The sequence below is a fragment of the Dichotomopilus funicola genome (genome assembly GCF_033296635.1).
Source record: "Dichotomopilus funicola strain CBS 141.50 unplaced genomic scaffold C8A04scaffold_1, whole genome shotgun sequence".
Lineage (NCBI taxonomy): Eukaryota > Fungi > Ascomycota > Sordariomycetes > Sordariales > Chaetomiaceae > Dichotomopilus > Dichotomopilus funicola.
The window spans coordinates 1,152,667-1,169,502 of NW_026944022.1; the positions used below are offsets into that span (position 1 = coordinate 1,152,667).

General features: G+C 54.9%; 5 protein-coding genes across 5 annotated transcripts; 4 read left to right on the forward strand and 1 right to left on the reverse strand.

The window, feature by feature from the left end:
• Positions 1-167: 167 nt before the first annotated feature.
• Positions 168-6,809, forward strand: C8A04DRAFT_33725 (uncharacterized protein; the record flags this gene model as incomplete). The annotated part of the gene is made up of 11 exons (XM_062782572.1): positions 168-327; positions 385-595; positions 667-884; positions 1,074-1,297; positions 1,359-1,685; positions 1,751-2,390; positions 2,566-2,567; positions 3,527-3,816; positions 3,875-4,129; positions 4,198-5,121; positions 5,186-6,809. The coding sequence occupies 11 exons, from the start codon at positions 168-170 to the stop codon at positions 6,807-6,809; spliced, it is 4,875 nt and encodes a 1,624-aa protein (XP_062641632.1).
• A 1,642-nt stretch (positions 6,810-8,451) lies between these two features.
• Positions 8,452-9,144, forward strand: C8A04DRAFT_24064 (uncharacterized protein; the record flags this gene model as incomplete). The annotated part of the gene is made up of 4 exons (XM_062778957.1): positions 8,452-8,745; positions 8,803-8,902; positions 8,958-9,009; positions 9,063-9,144. The coding sequence occupies 4 exons, from the start codon at positions 8,452-8,454 to the stop codon at positions 9,142-9,144; spliced, it is 528 nt and encodes a 175-aa protein (XP_062641633.1).
• Positions 9,145-9,617: 473 nt separating this feature from the next.
• Positions 9,618-10,288, reverse strand: C8A04DRAFT_24065 (mediator complex, subunit Med11; the record flags this gene model as incomplete). The annotated part of the gene is made up of 2 exons (XM_062778958.1): positions 9,618-10,127; positions 10,181-10,288. The coding sequence occupies 2 exons, from the start codon at positions 10,286-10,288 to the stop codon at positions 9,618-9,620; spliced, it is 618 nt and encodes a 205-aa protein (XP_062641634.1).
• A 569-nt stretch (positions 10,289-10,857) lies between these two features.
• On the forward strand, positions 10,858-13,780 carry C8A04DRAFT_24066 (uncharacterized protein; the record flags this gene model as incomplete). Its single annotated transcript, XM_062778959.1, has 4 exons — positions 10,858-10,998; positions 11,506-11,688; positions 11,745-12,550; positions 12,613-13,780. 4 exons carry the CDS (start codon positions 10,858-10,860, stop codon positions 13,778-13,780), a joined length of 2,298 nt encoding a protein of 765 aa, XP_062641635.1.
• A 680-nt stretch (positions 13,781-14,460) lies between these two features.
• Positions 14,461-16,543, forward strand: C8A04DRAFT_8546 (Vps5 C terminal like-domain-containing protein; the record flags this gene model as incomplete). The annotated part of the gene is made up of 4 exons (XM_062785153.1): positions 14,461-15,156; positions 15,282-15,662; positions 15,732-16,334; positions 16,391-16,543. 4 exons carry the CDS (start codon positions 14,461-14,463, stop codon positions 16,541-16,543), a joined length of 1,833 nt encoding a protein of 610 aa, XP_062641636.1.
• Positions 16,544-16,836: the final 293 nt, after the last annotated feature.

The window sequence follows — 16,836 nt, forward strand, 5'->3', positions numbered from 1 at the left end:
TCATCACTACTTTTTGGCCCTCGATAAGGTTAGTGGCAAATGTGGGCAGTGCTTTGTCGCGACATTCCAAATTCTTGGAAAGCGCATCGCCGCCCGCGTGAATCTTTTTCAACCAACGGACAAAGTCTCACGGTATTTTAATTACCAGCGCCAAGCTAATCGGCACGATGTCGTGGAGAAATCAAGGCATCACAGGGTCCAATAACATCCCGCTTGGAAAGCGTCGGTTCGGAGGCGACGAAGAAGATGGCGTCGCAAACGGCGGATCGACGCCGAATGGCTTTTCGAATGACGACCTTGATGTGAAGCGTGGCCGCAGCCCTGAGCGTAAGTTTGAGCGGCACCATTCAGTCATACCGATTATCACTAACCTCTCCTTTGCAGGCTCCCAACAGGATGGGCCGAAACGCCGGAAGAAGCGCAATCGTTGGGGTGATGCGACTGAGAACAAGGCTGCTGGGTTGATGGGCTTGCCTACCGCCATCGTCGCCGACATGACCAGCGAACAGCTTGAGGCTTATACTCTTCATCTACGCATTGAGGAAATTACACAGAAGCTCAAGATCGATGATGTTGTGCCGGCTGATGGCGATAGGTATGTTTTTTCTCGTTGTATCGCGACCGGTAGGTTGGTGGTGTTCCCTTTTGCTGACGTGTCGTTGCTAGATCTCCGTCGCCTCCCCCGCAGTACGACAACCACGGTCGCCGTGTCAACACTCGCGAATACCGCTACCGCAAGCGTCTCGAGGATGAGCGTCACAAGTTGATCGAAAAGGCTATGAAGGTCATCCCGAATTACCACCCGCCGTCCGACTACCGGCGGCCGACTAAGACCCAAGAGAAGGTCTACGTCCCGGTTAACGATTACCCAGAAATCAATTTCAGTATGATTGCTAACCCTCTAACCTCTCTAACCACTCAATCCCCCTTCCCTGCGGTACTTTGCCGGGCATTTGTGTCAGCATCCTGCCGTGATGCCGTGCCTTGCAGGCTAACCCTTTCGGAATCTAACTCACTCACCACGCTCCCATTTAACTCAGTTTACTAACACCTAGCCTTTTTCCCTTCTTAAGTTGGTCTACTCATCGGACCCCGTGGTAACACGCTGAAGAAAATGGAAACAGAATCTGGCGCTAAGATTGCCATCCGCGGAAAAGGTTCCGTGAAGGAAGGCAAGGGCCGCTCTGACGCTGCCCACTCAAGTAATCAGGAAGAGGATCTTCACTGTCTTATCATGGCGGACACCGAGGAGAAGGTGAACAAAGCCAAGAAGTTGATCCACAACGTCATTGAAACGGTTCGTATCTTCCCCGTCATTTTTCCCTTGCAAACACCGCGCATACTAACCCGATATCCAGGCCGCGTCCATTCCCGAAGGCCAGAACGAGCTGAAGCGCAACCAGCTCCGTGAGCTTGCTGCCCTCAACGGAACGCTTCGCGATGATGAAAACCAGGCGTGCCAGAACTGTGGCCAGATTGGACACCGCAAGTACGACTGTCCCGAGAAGCAGAACTACACTGCCAGCATCATCTGCCGTGTCTGCGGTAACGCCGGCCACATGGCTCGCGATTGCCCGGATCGCCAGCGCGGTGCGAGTTGGCGCAACGACAACCCAATGGGACGGCCTGGTGCTCCTCGCTTGGGAGGCGGTGGTGGCGGCGACGCGGTGGATCGCGAATACGAGGTTTGTCAACGTTCCATTAAGACTGTCCGCGACTACTGCCTGCAGTAAGCTAACGATGATGGCAGCAACTTATGCAAGAACTTGGCGGCACTGGTGCTGCTCCGGCACGCATTGAGGCTGGACCTGGATCCCACGCCCCCCCCAGCGGCCCTGGCGGAGGTGATGCCCGACCTTGGGCCAGAGGCCCGACTGGCGGCCCCGCTCCGTGGCGCTCCCGGAACAACGACCGCGAAGAAGGCGGACCGCCTGCTGGCCCCTCCGGTGGACCTGCACCTTGGGCTCGTGATCGCGGTGACCGTGACCGTGATCGTGATCGTGATCGCGACCATCGGGATCGTGGTTACCGCGGACCCGACAACCGCGACGGCGGTGGAGACAACTATTATCCCGGCCAGAACTCCTATGGAAACGCCCCCTCAGGCCATGGTAATGCTCCTTGGAATCAACCGATGGCCCCTCAGGCCAGTTATGGTGGCTACCCGGGTTATGGCGGTTACGGCGCACCGGGTGCTCCGCCCATCCCAGGCGGAGCCCCCCCTGGTCTTCCTCCTCCGCCGCCCGGTGGTCCGCCACCCGGCCTCCCCGGTGGTCTTAACGCGCTGATCAGTCAGTACGCTAATGCCGCCCCGCCGCCGCCCCCTCCACCGTCTGGAGATGCTCCCCCGCCGCCTCCTCCGCCCATGGATCTGCCCCCACCGCCTCCGGGTGCTTAAGGACAACGCCGCGGGACCTGGAGAACTAACACCGCCAACATGCGTTGAATCAGCACGTGGGATGCTACTGACTGATAGGATTGTGTTTCTTTTTTCTTTTTACTTCAATTTGCAAAGTTCACTTTCCCATAGCCTAACTTGTCAACGAGGTTTATACGGTCGAGAAGCCGTCAGTCTGGCCGACAAAGGGATATGAGGTGGGCACTAACTGTACATGTTTAGAGTAGAAATTCTGTTGAACCATGCTGTGCTCGTACGTAACATCTCCTGTGATAGCTACCCGGCATGCTCCCGTCTCTCATTGTCTACCTAGTACGGTGCATTGACTTGCACCGCTTGTCTGTTTAATGACCAAGCCAACGAGCCGTACTGTACTGTGTACACCACCAAGACTCCATAATAACTACTTCTAACTGCCCAACAACTTGATTTGATCACGCTCAGCGAGGTTTGCGTTCAATGAGATTTCCGTCCGCACCTTTCCCCCCAAAGCTACCTCCTATATGTTGGTAAGGCGGGGATTTGGGGATTTGAAGCACTGGGGCTGGTCAGCAGGGTCCTTGTGACATCACAGGGGGGGAGCTTGGACCACAGCAGATCTTCCAGGCCATCTCAGCTCCAACTTCCCCCCACTCAGTTGACAGGATCGCGTTTTTCCACCCTCTAACTATTCGTATTATCTCTACCATCTCAAGAAACCTCGTCTGTTTTAGCGGGAGTTTCGGCGAGTCTGTTTTCCCAGAGTCGGCCTCTTGAGCTCGCTCGCGAGTGACAAAACGCGACGACGTGATCACTCGCCAAATTCCGCTGGTCCAAGATTAGGCAAGCTCCTCCTGTAGAGGCTCCGACATGAGTCTGCGTAGCAAGCATCTGCAGCCCTCCGAATAGCTGGACGAACTCCCGACGACACCCTGTTGCGCGATCCGTTTTCTTTTTCAAAAACCCATTTGCTGGCCAAGTTGGAATTGCTACTGCGAATGCAGCTACGACTTGGCGGTTTTCCTTAGTAGGCGACCTTTATAATCGTCAACCTCGTTCGTTCTGAAGCGAGAGGTTCAAGGCCGCTTCGCGATATCCGACTGAGAGACTGAGAGAAGGTCAAACCGCCGAGATCGGGGTGTGTGAAAGATGCTGAACCCTTTTTCATTCCGGCCGGGACCGGTCACATTCTGGACAACAGTCACTTACCTAGCTTTGCTCATACCCATCGTGGTCATCAACGAAACCACCCCTCCACCGCCAAACGCGGAATCGCCAGTGCCAGGGACGAATCTCACACAAGCATGGCTAGACCTAGCAACTATTACCCGGGCTTATCACCCGTACAACAGCCACTATAACGATGATTTGAGAGGGTATCTTCTTGGGCGGGTTCGGTCGGTTTTGGATGAGAATGAAGTGGCCTGGACCACCGACGGGTGAGTATTGATCTGGCAGCTACGGGCGTGTTGTTCAAAGCTCACCATGAAACACTAGGTCTGAATCTGCGGCCACAGACGCGCCTGTTACCGTGTTTGATGACTTGGTCTCTAATTGCACGTTTCTCATGGCATCCAGCGTGGTTGCGAACCCCAACACACCCCAGGTTGCAGCCTACTTTGAAGGCACCAACATTCTCGTGTACATTAGGGGAAAGTCGGACGACGCAGGGGCGTGGTGGAAAGATGCTGATGTCCACAATACTCGGCGGAATGAGAAGGGCTTGACCTTGGTTAACGCACACTACGACTCGTTAGTTTCTCCACTCTCCCGTCGATGGCGAGGGTATTTATACATTGGGTGGCTAACCGCTATGCTAGGGTCTCGACCGGGTATGGCGCCACGGACGATGGGATGGGAGTTGTGACCTGCTTGCAGCTAATTCAGTACTTTACCCATCCCGGCAACCAACCCGAGAGGGGCATCGTTGTCATGCTCAACAACGGGGAAGAAGATTACCTCTACGGCGCCCGTGCCCTCGGACAACACCCCCTGAACTCCTACATTCACACGTTCCTGAACCTCGAAGGGGCCGGGGCTGGTGGCCGGGCCATGGTCTTCCGCACCACCGACCGTGAAGTCACCGCCGCCTACGCAGGAACAGCAGATCCGTTCGGAACCATCATCGCCTCCGACGCCTTCGGGCTGGGCTTCATCCGGAGCGGCACGGACTACTCCGTTCTGTACGATATCTTTGGCCAACGCGGCCTGGATTTGGCCTTCTTCAAACCGCGAGCTCGATACCACACCAACCAGGACGACGCAAGACACGCATCTCGAGGCAGCCTGTGGCACATGCTCTCTGCTTCTATTCACACGGCTACTCGGCTATCCAGCGATGCTACGGGCGACACGTTCATCGGCCCACGACTCGATGGAGCCCGTGGGAAGGTGCATAACGGCAGCCCTAGCGACGGAGTATGGTTTGATCTGTTCGGCAAGGGCTTTGTGCTATTTGGCCTAAGGGGGCTCTTTGCCTGGTCGTTGACAGTGCTGATTGCAACGCCGCTAATCCTGGTTCTGGTCAGTTATCTTCTTCACCGCGCGGATAAGTATTACCTGTTTAGCTCGAGTGTTGCCGGTCGGGGAGATCTGCTCGATGACGAGGCGATTCCTGTGGGTGGGTGGAAGGGCTTCTTCCGGTTCCCACTTGCGCTTGTGGTTGCCGGGTCTCTAACGCTTGGAGCCGCGTACTTGCTAAGAAAGGTGAACCCTTTCGTCATCTATACTAGCCGCTATTCTGTGTAAGTCTTTCCTACGTTATCTTCTCTAGGTGCTGAAGGGAGCCATGCTAACCGCACTGGAAAGTCTGGCGATGATGGTCTCGCTCTTCTATTTCGCCTTTTGGGCTATCATGCGGGGAGCCAACTTTGCGAGGCCCAGCGCTTTGCATAAAACTTACGCGCAGATCTGGCTATTTATTCTCGGATGGGCCACGCTCGTGGCAGTGACCGTTGCTGAGGACCGGTTGAGGATTGGTGCTGGATACATGTTTGTGTTTCTCGAATCAGCCCTCTTTCTGTCGCTCTTCATCGCTCTATGCGAGCAGTTTGCTTTGCCCGCAAAGTCTGTTTGGGCCCAAAGGCTGCGCGAAGAGCAAGAGGAAAGGGATTTCCACCGCGGTCGTTCCCACGACGACCTCTCCCAGTCCCAGCTACTGTCCTCCGCACCAGATCAAGAGTCCACGCCAACCGGGGCGGGGCAGTCTAAACACACAACGCTCACCGCCGAGGGCACAGACGGCGTTGACGATGACGCCGACGCCGAATCTCCAACGGAGCGCACGCCCCTCGTGGGCGGCTCGACGGGCTCGGGTGATCAAAATCGGACCACCTTCACTACCAACTACCGTCGCTCTATCTCTGCCATCGTCAACGGTGCCACACGACGCTACAGCGACAGCGGTCTCGCGCAGCACCGCCGCGAGCCCTTTGAGCACGAGCAATCCTGGTCTGGAAACCTCCCCTCCTGGACCTGGATCCTCCAGTTCCTCGTGCTCGGGCCGTTCGCGATTATTTTGGTCGCCCAGACGGTGCTCCTGCTCGTTGACTCGGTGCACCAGACGGGCGCGGACGGTAGCAGCCTGCTTTTGCCTTACCTAATCGCGTTCCTATTTACCGCTCTACTCCTGTTACCGTTGTCTCCGTTCATCCACCGCGTTACACACCACCTGCCGGTGCTGCTGTTGGTGGTGCTTGTCGGCACGCTCATTTACAACCTGGCCGCCTTCCCATTCTCGTCAGCGGCTCGGTACAAGGTATATTTTGTGCAGACGCTGGATCTGGACCAGGGCTCAAACACCGTGTGCTACCACGGTGTGGAACAATATGTTAGGAGTATCGTGGCTGAGTTGCCGTCGGCGTCAGGGAGGGAGCTGACGTGCGGCAAGTCGAGGAGAGCCGGGCTTGTGGGCTGTTGTTTTGATGGGTCCGGCACGCCGCCGCAACTGACTATCGGCGATAGCCCGACAGCGGTTGTTGAGCAGGATTCTTATAGCCGGTTGGTGACTATCAACACCTCGCGGACAGGCCCGCATGCTGCGCGCCTCGAGGTCGATGCAGACAACACCAAGGCGTGTTTCCTCGAGTTTGGCAAGCCTGTGTCCAGGTTCAGCGTGCAGGGCAGCTCCGCGTGGGACGAGCGGTTTGGGCAATACCCGGACGCCGGGGTGCGGAATGTGAGGATGTGGCACCGGGAATGGGATCAGAAGTGGGTGGTGGACGTGGAGTGGAAGAACGGAGAAGATGACGGCGTTGTGGCACCCGGGAAACACAGTGGTCTGAATGGAACCGTGGTTTGCATGTGGAGCGATGCGAACGTGGAGGGGACAATACCCGCGCTGGATGAGGCGCTCCGGTTCGTGCCATCGTGGGTGGCGGTTTCTAAGTTGGCAGAGGGGCTTGTGGAAGGGAGAAAGGGGTTTGAAGTGTAATTTGTGAGAGACAGAGGGGTCAAGTGTGACCAGCAGGTCCCCCTTCTATTGTTTGTGCATACTAGTAATACCGGTTCAAGGTTCGTCACAGGAAGCACGCAGATCGAAGCTGTTTTTTTGTTTTGCTCGGCCATATATTCCGATTTCCTATTTCTTCACTTCTCAATCTTTTTTTCGCAGCCTCCTATATGTGATACCGTGGGTCTTGTGTCGGAACGTATCCTAAACCATTTGTAACGGCGACTCGAAGATAGAAGGTAACCAAAGGTAAATATCGACGTGACATCAGTGGCCGTCCTCGGTGCCCCAAAACAACATCCGTGATACCAAAATATCTCGATCACGACCTGTTAAACTCGCCCCTTAGAAGATATATCAAAAGAAACCGGGTAGTACAACCTGGCACGGGCTCGTTAAGGTAAGGCAACTGGGAAAGCTTGGGGCACGTACGGTAATATTAGAGTACTTATTTTCTATATATTTACGCATTTGTGTACACTCATGTTTGTTCACACAATTACGCCTTGTTTTGCCTGCGCCTTTGTCTTGACCACCACCTCCCCGTTTTTTCAATCGTCGTGTAGCGTCTTTGAAGTCGCACGGGTCTCCCCCTCAGCCGACCGGTGGTTTACGTTGTCGACTTTCTTCGCTAGAAGTTGGGGGGCAGGTGGAACGAAGAATCTCTGTGTGGGTGTCGTGGAGCAGGCATCAGAATAATAACCGAGGGGTGTACGATTGGATCCTCTCCTTGGGCCTTCCTTCCTATTTGACAGTTGGGGACTCGAGACGGGTGGAAAATCCAGGAACAGTCGACGGATAATTCGGGGGTTGATATTGGGTAAAGCTGATCTTCAACGGATTTAGCGTTTCATCGCAGAAGGGGGGCCCGGACTGAATCCAATTCCCGTGAACTTTCCTTTCCGGTCCATACGGACTTACAAAGTAGAGCCCGCTTTCGTCAAGAGGGTTGTGGGAGGCTAGACCGTTGTCGGACGCGCAATCGTCGCCCGCAGAACATTTTTTCTTCAGCCAGGCTTCCTCATTGCCTCCTATCGTGTAACTGATTGTCGTGGAAGTGCCGATCAACGTGTGGGACAAACGGGGCTTAATTACTCGACCGTTGTGTCAGTCGGTCCTGTTCGATGTCATCCCCCTTACACTAAGGTGTGGCACACATGGTTCGCGACGTTGCACCCTCTTCCTGAGGCTGCAAGGATGGGGGATTTAAGGGGAGATTCCCTTGATCAGGACGTATGGAATACTTCATTCTTTAAACTCCTTGGAAGAACAAATCAAACGCGGTTTAGTTTGCCCAATATTTTGTGGTCTGTTTGCTACTCCAAACAATTGGCCAAAGTCGACCTGAATCGTAAGGCTTAACACGTACCTCTTTTGTTTACAACGGCTAGGTACCCTACCTTGCCTACCTATTTATCGCTCCTTCCGTTCGATCCTATAACTCCACCGTAGAACCGTCGTCTAGAGAGCCTTCTTTTTCAACCTATCAACCGAGGTTCCCTCGATTTTGGCAACCTCGAGAGCTCAAACTTTCCCTCTTCCTTTCCCCAACCTCCGCCTCGCCATCCTTCGCGGACAACGACTTCAGGACATACATAGGCTGCAGAACAAGACGACAGCTATCATGCGGTTCACACCCACCTCCCTCTTCGCGACCTTAGCGTCGATGGCGATGGCTGCCCCTCGTTTCGACCGAACCATCAAGGAGCTTGCCCTTCGCCGGAGCCCGGCGCCTGTTCAGGCGACCCCTACTAGCAGTGGCGCGGCCGCGACTTGCACAAACGGCATACCGGCTTCCAACCAGCACCCCGCCTACCCAATTAATGATTACACGATAGTTACTCCCGTCGCCGCTGACTGGACTTCTTATACCGTCAGCCGGGATTGGTACGACGACCACTATGTGTCAGGACCGCACGTAAGGACTGTCAACGAATGAGAAACTGCCTGGTACAATGGTTAACCTTGATGCCAGATTATGTTCTTCTCCCACAAGAGCGACCCGTACGGCCCATTCAAGTGCCAGTACACATGTAATGGCGAAGACAAGTGCACCGCGTACTTTGTCTGGTATGGTAAGTGCAGTTTCCACAGCCCAATTCTTGATAAATGGGGGTTAACAGTTAATAGACAACATCGACACGAACGATGAACGCATGAACTGTGTTTTATTCGATTCCATGTAGGTTTTATTGACTCCCTCGCAGATTCGAGCCGTGGGCTGACGACTCACAGCATTCCGACGAATGTTTTTGTGCCGGCTAACGGCACTATCGCTTCGGGCGCGTATGACAAGCTCTGTAGTCCATCGATCTGAGCCCCATACTGTTGGGCGAGCAACAAGTTTCGGGAATCACTCGTCCGTTGTACAGATAATCCTGTAACGATGTTCCGAGTCGAGTGCTGTTAAGCACTCCCGTAGTGGACCGTTTCGGCTGGGGGTTTCGCCTGGGAAACACTGCGATGGATCGTGTATTCAGCTCCGTTGTTCAACTCGGTCCTTGATCAAGAAATGACTGGAAGAAATTGTCAACTCGCGGGGATTATGTGGGGCATCCGCAAGTTGAGGATGAAGAAACCAGGTTTTGATACCCATGATACTTACTGGCTGTTCCCAAGAGCGTATATCCATGCTCGTGGCCGTAGACCAGCCGCTTCTCTAATAGGGTGATCCCGCGCCGGACTCCCTTCCTCAGGCCCATGCCTCCAACGCCCCAGGCCTCCAACGCCCCAGCCGTGACCGTCAACAAAAAGATCAAAATAAGCCGCCCATCTCCGTAGAGGCAAACATCACTCCTGCATTCGATCACCACCTTCTGCGCCCTCTGTGGCAATCCTTCGAAGCTCCTCTTTGGCCGACCGCCATGCCTCGCGCTCCATATCCCTCTCGACTGTGCTGCTCGCCATATTCAGTTTGCCCACATCGAGGTTTCCATATCGTCCCATCCCATCGGGTTCCAGCCGCTTCGGCGCAGCGGCCCGAACTCTGCTACCGCCGCCGCCAGTGTTTGCTGCTGATACTGCGTCGCCCACCCCAGGCTCTCCTGTTTGTGGCTGACCATCCGCGCTGGTGTTACGTAGTGTGATTATGCCCGCCTCCTCAAGCGCTAGGATTTGGCGGGTCAGATGTTTGTCGATTCGGTCGACAGTGGTGAAAAAGGCTGATTGCGCCATGTGAAAAGCCGAGATGGCATCGGAACCGGTATCATCACCTGGAGGTGCATCATTCGCGGAGGTATCTGGGGGCGTGGCGAGCGCACGCATCGCGGATGAGAGGTGGACTAAGAGGGAGGTAATGTCCTAGGGGCAAATGAGTTTCTTGTTAAGAACAGAGAAAAGGGAGAAAGACCGACCTGATCGGTTTCGCTGAGCTGCTGGATGCGCTCACCTGGAGTAAAGGGCTGGTGGACATTCACTGGCCCCCCGCCATTGTGATTATTGGGTTGCGTTAAGCCATCCATGGTTGTAATTGTCAATGAAACGAGTTGTTTCTGGATAAATATTGGTGGTGAATGTTTGGTGCACCCATAGCGAATAATAGGCGCGGATCTAATTTATTATGTCAAGGAGGTTCCCTGAAGCAATGAACGAGGTTCAACTACGAATACGGATAGGTAATGTAATTACCAGTTACGATGTGGGGCAGCTTAGTCCCGGGCACGTGCCAAGCTAGTAACCTGGAACTATCGGAAAACTCCACCCAGCCTCTTGGTCCCTCATGAACAGCTGTGGGCCTTCCTCTCATTCGCATCTCTTTACGGATCTGGATACTAAACCCGAATTTCCGATATTCATCGATATTTCATCAGCCGGCACATTCAATACTCAGCAAACCATCACCGGCCTCTCTCCTATTGCGGACTCCCAAGCGTATGGGGGCCAGCTCAGCGATCAAAGGTACATACGACCGGGTACCTAATTGTTACGCCCTCAACACCGCCGAGGCACTACCCACCAAGACGAAGATAAAACCCACATGACGACCACGGCCATTGTCTCTTCCCTTTGATCTACGCAAGCGCCGGCCACGATGTCAAACCCAACACCCCCCGTCGGAATGCAGGGTTCGTACGGGGGTCAACCTCAATCCGCAGGTGGTGCCGGCAACAACCCGCCCGCGGCCACGTCCAGCACGAGCAACCCGCCATCCGCCCAAAATCTCAATCAAATTGTAAGTTTAAAAACCAGCACTCTAACATGCTTGAACTTCTTTGCCCGCTTTCTTTCATCTTCATTTTAGGGTGTTCAAAATGTCACGACGATTCAAAGCCAAGACCTCTTCCATCAAGTGATGTGACAGGCGCAAAAGCTGTGAGAGTTCGCTATTGCGAGTACAGCAGTCGGGTGAAGACGACGTCAAGGGACACACCCCCGTTCTTGGTTATTGTTTACAAAGGTTTACGGACATATCCATTGTCACACCCCGCGAATGGGCCTGGGCAGAGTCATTCTCAACAGTATTACCTCGCCGAGCGGCCAACTATTTCAACCGCCACCAAACCTCCCTTCCTCACAACTGAACTCCCATCTTTGCAACCCCATTCTAGACACCATTATCAGCACCTTCACTATGTCTCCCTGGAAACAATTTGCTCAGTTTCCTTTACCCCCCGGGCGGCGGCAGACGGACGACGCAAGCCACACAAGCAAGGACTATGACTTACAAGACAATGATCAGGTTACGGACTATTTGAAGAAAAAGGGCTTCACCAAAACCGAGGCGATTTTCCGCCAAGAGACAGCTTTCTTGGGCCCCGATGGGCGGCCTGCGCAACGGAACGAAGAGTCGGGTCCGAAAAAGTACCAGAAGGCTTTCCTCTTATTACGGAACTGGATCGAAAACAATCTCGACATCTATAAGGTGCGATCGTCTAACGAACCAACCCTCCCACTGAGCGTGAGCTAACGAAACCACAGTTCGAGTTAAGAAAGTTGCTCTGGCCCGTTTTCGTCTACTCGTACATCGAGCTTGTCAGCCAGGGCTATACCGATGATGCGAAGCATTTCCTCGAGACTCTGCGGTCCCAGTTTGATGCGGTACATCAGGACGCTCTCGCTCTACTGGCTACCGTCACACTCCCTCAACACGTCGAAGAAAACAAAACAACTCGACTGTATCGTGAGAACAAGTACCGCATTCCACTGAACCAATCACTCTCGGGAAATTTGTTCCACTTTCTTGAGCGCGAGTCCGATGAAGGCGGTGCGACGATTACCTACTTGTTGCAGACGCATTGTAGCGTTGAAACGAGCGCTCGTGGACCTATCGAGCCTTACAGCTTTGAGGCCATCTACCGCCGCGCCCAGAATCTTGACCTGGATGAGGCCGATGCGCAGGAAGGCATCCCAGGCGTTTTTACCGGCGTTTCTAACCGCGATGTTCTCGACACTAGTGCCAAGCTGAAGCTCGGCCCTATGCCCCTCGAACCCGAGCTAAGAGATGATGTTCGGGCCGAACTAGAGGATGAGGACCAGCGTCATCCACCGGCCGACGGCCGGCCCTCGTTGGTCGAAGAGTTTGACAAACGCATCAAACGCGAGGACAGCCCAGATGCGCCCTCACGTACCGACCTACCGCTTCCACCCTCCCGTGCGAGGGATGTCGTAATGGAGATGCAGAAAGTACGTGAGAATCGTGACCGATTCCGGATTGAAGGCCGGACCGGGGGCGTCGGAGTCCCAATCTCGTCATGCATGTTCACGTTTCACAACACACTGGGAAGGTATGTCATTCCTTCTTAAATACGGGACTTCCCAACCATGCTGTTTCCTGACGGTCTCTCAGCGCTTCTTGCATGGATTTCTCCAATGACCACCGACTCGTTGCCGTGGGCACTATGGATTCCTACATTCGGGTGTGGTCCTTGGATGGGAAGCCACTCTCGACCAGCATCGAGGGCGAAAAAGATCTCAAGGTAAACAACCGTAAGCTCATCGGACATTCTGGCCCGGTCTACGGCGTGTCCTTTTCGGACTCAATCGCCAACTTGGGTCGCAACATTTACGGCGAGGGCGAGGAGAAGAAACCGGACACGGGCACCAAGTTGCTCTTGTCATGCTCAGCGGACGGTCAGATCCGACTTTGGTCACTGGACGTTTGGGCATGTTTGTGCATTTACAAATCCCATTACGGGCCAGTCTTCCGCGTCCTCTGGAGTCCCCATGGGCATTATTTTGCCACCGGCGGCTGGGACAAGACAGTTCGTGTCTTCTCTCAAGACCATGCCTCGGCGCAGCGCCTCATGGTGGGCCACGACACCAGCATCTCCGCACTGGCCTGGCATCCGAACGGCACGTACGTCTTTTCGGCGTCGGACGAGATGGACAAATCGATCCGCATGTGGTCAATTTCGACAGGGAACTGCGTTCGGGTTTTCACCGGCCACACCCACTACATCAGCGCGTTGCAGTGTGCCCATAATGGAAAAATCCTTGCGAGTGCCGACTCTGGAGGAAACATCATTCTCTGGGACATTGACAAGGGTACGCGGATTAAGCGGTGCCGCGGCCATGGCAAAGGCGGAATTCCCTCCCTCAGCTTCAGCGCCGAGTCGAACGTTCTCGTATCGGGTGGCCTGGACGGCACCGTTCGCGTCTGGGACGTCGAGCTACCTGCGGATCCGAACAAGGCCAACCCCCTCGCGGGAGGCGCCGTCCAGGCAGCTGCACAAACCGACGGGGCGGTCGCTGGCGATACCATCGCCGTTGGGGGTTCCGTGGATCGAGGCAGCATCACGGTCGGTGGGCAGGCACCACCGGCGCCTGGTCCGACCGGATCCGGAAGCGGAGGAGGCACAGGCGGAGGAGGCACTGGGAAGAAGAAGGGCAAAGAGGTTCAAATCACCCCGGATCAGATCAGTGCTTTTGCGACCAAGAGAACGCCGGTCATGAACGTACAGTTCACACGCATGAACCTGATTGTTGCGGGCGGTTGCTATGACCCTGAGCGCTAGGAACGTCAGGGATAAGCGGCGGCGGAGAAGTATGCTTGGCCAAAAGTTATTCGGCAACCGATGAGTGATTACCGTTGGGATGGGCGGAAGGATCGCTCAAGGATAAACATGGGAGCCTGGAGTTCAGGATGGGTTGCGGTCTGCGTTCACTATATCATTTACGGACGGAACGGACGAAATATTCACGGCGCATTAGTCCATTCCGTAAGGTAGTTCGTAAAATAATAGGAATCGTCTCTAGATCCCTACCTCCCAACCTAGTCCCTACCTACTTCCCTTGCTCTAACTAGTTGTGTAAGAAAGTGTTGGCGATAGTTAATCCAAGTTACAAAAATACATGGTTACTTCCTTTGATAACTATGGCGTATCGTACGGTAATTGCGGGGCGGCGGGGAGCTCATTGACAGCCTGGAATTGTTCGTAAATGTGAGCCGCCAAGAACGGCTTAGCTCCCAGTCGTACGTAACGAACGCATGGCGACAACAGGGCAGGTCGGCAGACAGTTTCCCATTCATACATAGTACACGGGCAACCACTAGGAAGCGCACAACATCCCACTCGCGGGTTGCTTCGCTTGCAAGAACTTACGCGCATCGCAACTGTATCTTTTTAAGCGATTTGGCCGTTGACCACACGAACCCGCAAGCGACTCGCCTGCCTCATCCCCCTCGTCGTTCGCAATGGAAGACCCCTGGGCCGACTCGGCGGCTGCATCGGACCCTCTCGGCGGCTCATCCACCCAGCAGAGCTCGGCAGACGATAGCACGACGACGGCCGCTACCGGCGCTCAAGCCATCTCCGGCAATACACCGTCGACGGCCAATTCCTCTTCCTCAAACCGCCCCTCGCGCCTCACCCCGCGCCGCTTCGTGGCCCAGCCCACCCGCCTCCAAGCCGTCGAAGATGATCCGCTAGGGCCTCTCGGTGCCGCCGCCACGGCCGCCGCCACCCCTCCGCTTCCGACGGACTCCTCTTCTCCTCCGGAAATTGCAGGTCAAGAAGGTGGTCCTCCCGTCCCGCCGCTTAAGGAGAACAACCTACCCCTCCGCACCACGATGCCACCGACCCCTGGATCCGCCACTAGCGCCGGGAGGGCGTTCCGTACGGGGCCGCGTGACCCGCACCAGATTGACGACGACGAAGATGTTGAAGATGGCGATGGCGAGGGTGGGGGAGACGGTCAGATAGGTGGCGGGAGGCCCGGGAGACAACCACCGCCGGTTCAAGCGGCGGTGCCGAGCTCAGTGAGGTCCGCGACGCACCCGAGCGTGAGCATCGAGCAAGCGGCCAAGCCGAGCTTCCAGATCTCGGTTGGCGATCCGCACAAGGTGGGAGATCTGACGAGCAGCCATATTGTGTACTCGGTCCGGACAAAGGTATGTGTTTCCTGTTTCTCTTTCCTTTCGGTGATTTATTTTCCTGCCTAGCCCCCACGGTTCTAGACTGGGATGTGTATGTATGTGTGTGTGCCGTAACGCTGACCTTGAGGTTATGGTCATAGACGACGTCGAAGGCTTACCGCCAAAGCGAGTTCGAAGTCAAAAGACGGTACCGAGATTTCCTGTGGCTGTACAACTCCCTGCATAGCAATAATCCAGGTGTGGTAGTGCCACCGCCCCCTGAGAAACAGGCTGTAGGCCGATTCGAGAGCAACTTTGTTGAGTCCCGGCGGGCGGCACTCGAGAAGATGCTTAACAAAATCGCGGCACACCCAACGTTGCAATTGGATGGGGATTTGAAGCTGTTTCTGGAGAGCGAGGCGTTTAATGTGGATGTCAAACACAAAGAACGCAAGGAGCCGAGTCTTGGAGAGAGTAAGAGCGTGCTGGGATCACTGGGCTTCGGTGTGGGAAGCGGGAATAAGTTTGTGGAGCAGGATGATGTGAGTGTTCCCATACAACCTTCACTGTTAATACCGTGTGTGATGAAAGCGTTTTAACCTTGGTGATAGTGGTTCCATGACCGCAAGGTCTATCTTGATGCGCTAGAGAACCAGCTCAAGGCGCTTCTCAAGGCCATGGACAGTATGGTTGCCCAGCGAAAGGCCATGGCAGAGGCTGCTGGTGATTTCTCAGCTTCCCTACACGCCTTGTCTACCGTCGAGCTGTCACCCACACTCTCCGGACCGCTTGATGCACTCTCAGAACTGCAGCTCACGATCCGCGACGTATACGACCGCCAGGCACAGCAGGACGTGCTCACTTTCGGCATCATCATTGAGGAGTACATACGCCTGATCGGCAGTGTTAAGCAAGCCTTCTCTCAGCGCCAAAAGGCTTTTCACAGCTGGCATGCGGCCGAGTCGGAGCTCGCCAAGCGCAAGGCTGCACAAGACAAACTCCTGCGCCAGGGCAAGAGCCAGCAGGACCGACTGAACCAAGTGAATGCAGAAGTGGCGGATGCCGAGCGCAAGGTACACCAGACTCGCCTATTATTTGACGACATGGGCCGCCTAATGCGGTCTGAACTGGACCGGTTTGAGCGGGAGAAGGTTGAGGACTTCAAGTCTGGAGTGGAGACCTTCTTGGAGAGCGCCGTTGAGGCGCAGAAGGAGGTAAGCGATCTCCCCCGTTTTTATCCTAGAAGGTCATTGTTTGCTTACACCGCCAGCTTATCGAGAAATGGGAAACCTTCCTCATGCAGCTCGACGCTGAGGACGACGAGACGGTGTTTTACCGACCACCGGTCGTCCAGACAAACAAGCCAGCCGGCGACACAGCGGTGGACCGGGCGAGAGCGCGGATTCATGAAGACTCGGACTAGGCCGCTGGTGGAGAAATCTTGAATCATCACCGTTCAATGGCCCAAATGGCTTATTTGGGGGAGTTTGAGTTCGACCCAGAGAGGGGTCATTCGAGATGCAACGAAAACTACCTAGTATTCACATTACAAGCGCCGCACGTCGTATCATATCGAGTCGGGGGTGGGGCGCTTATATGCTTGTATGGCGTTGGAGGTCATTTGCATTATTCACTCGACCGTTCGTGATCATCTCCCACGTTAAACCAGCCATTCGTCCATCTTTCTCAGGCAATTGTGTGTTGTTTCCGTCTAGA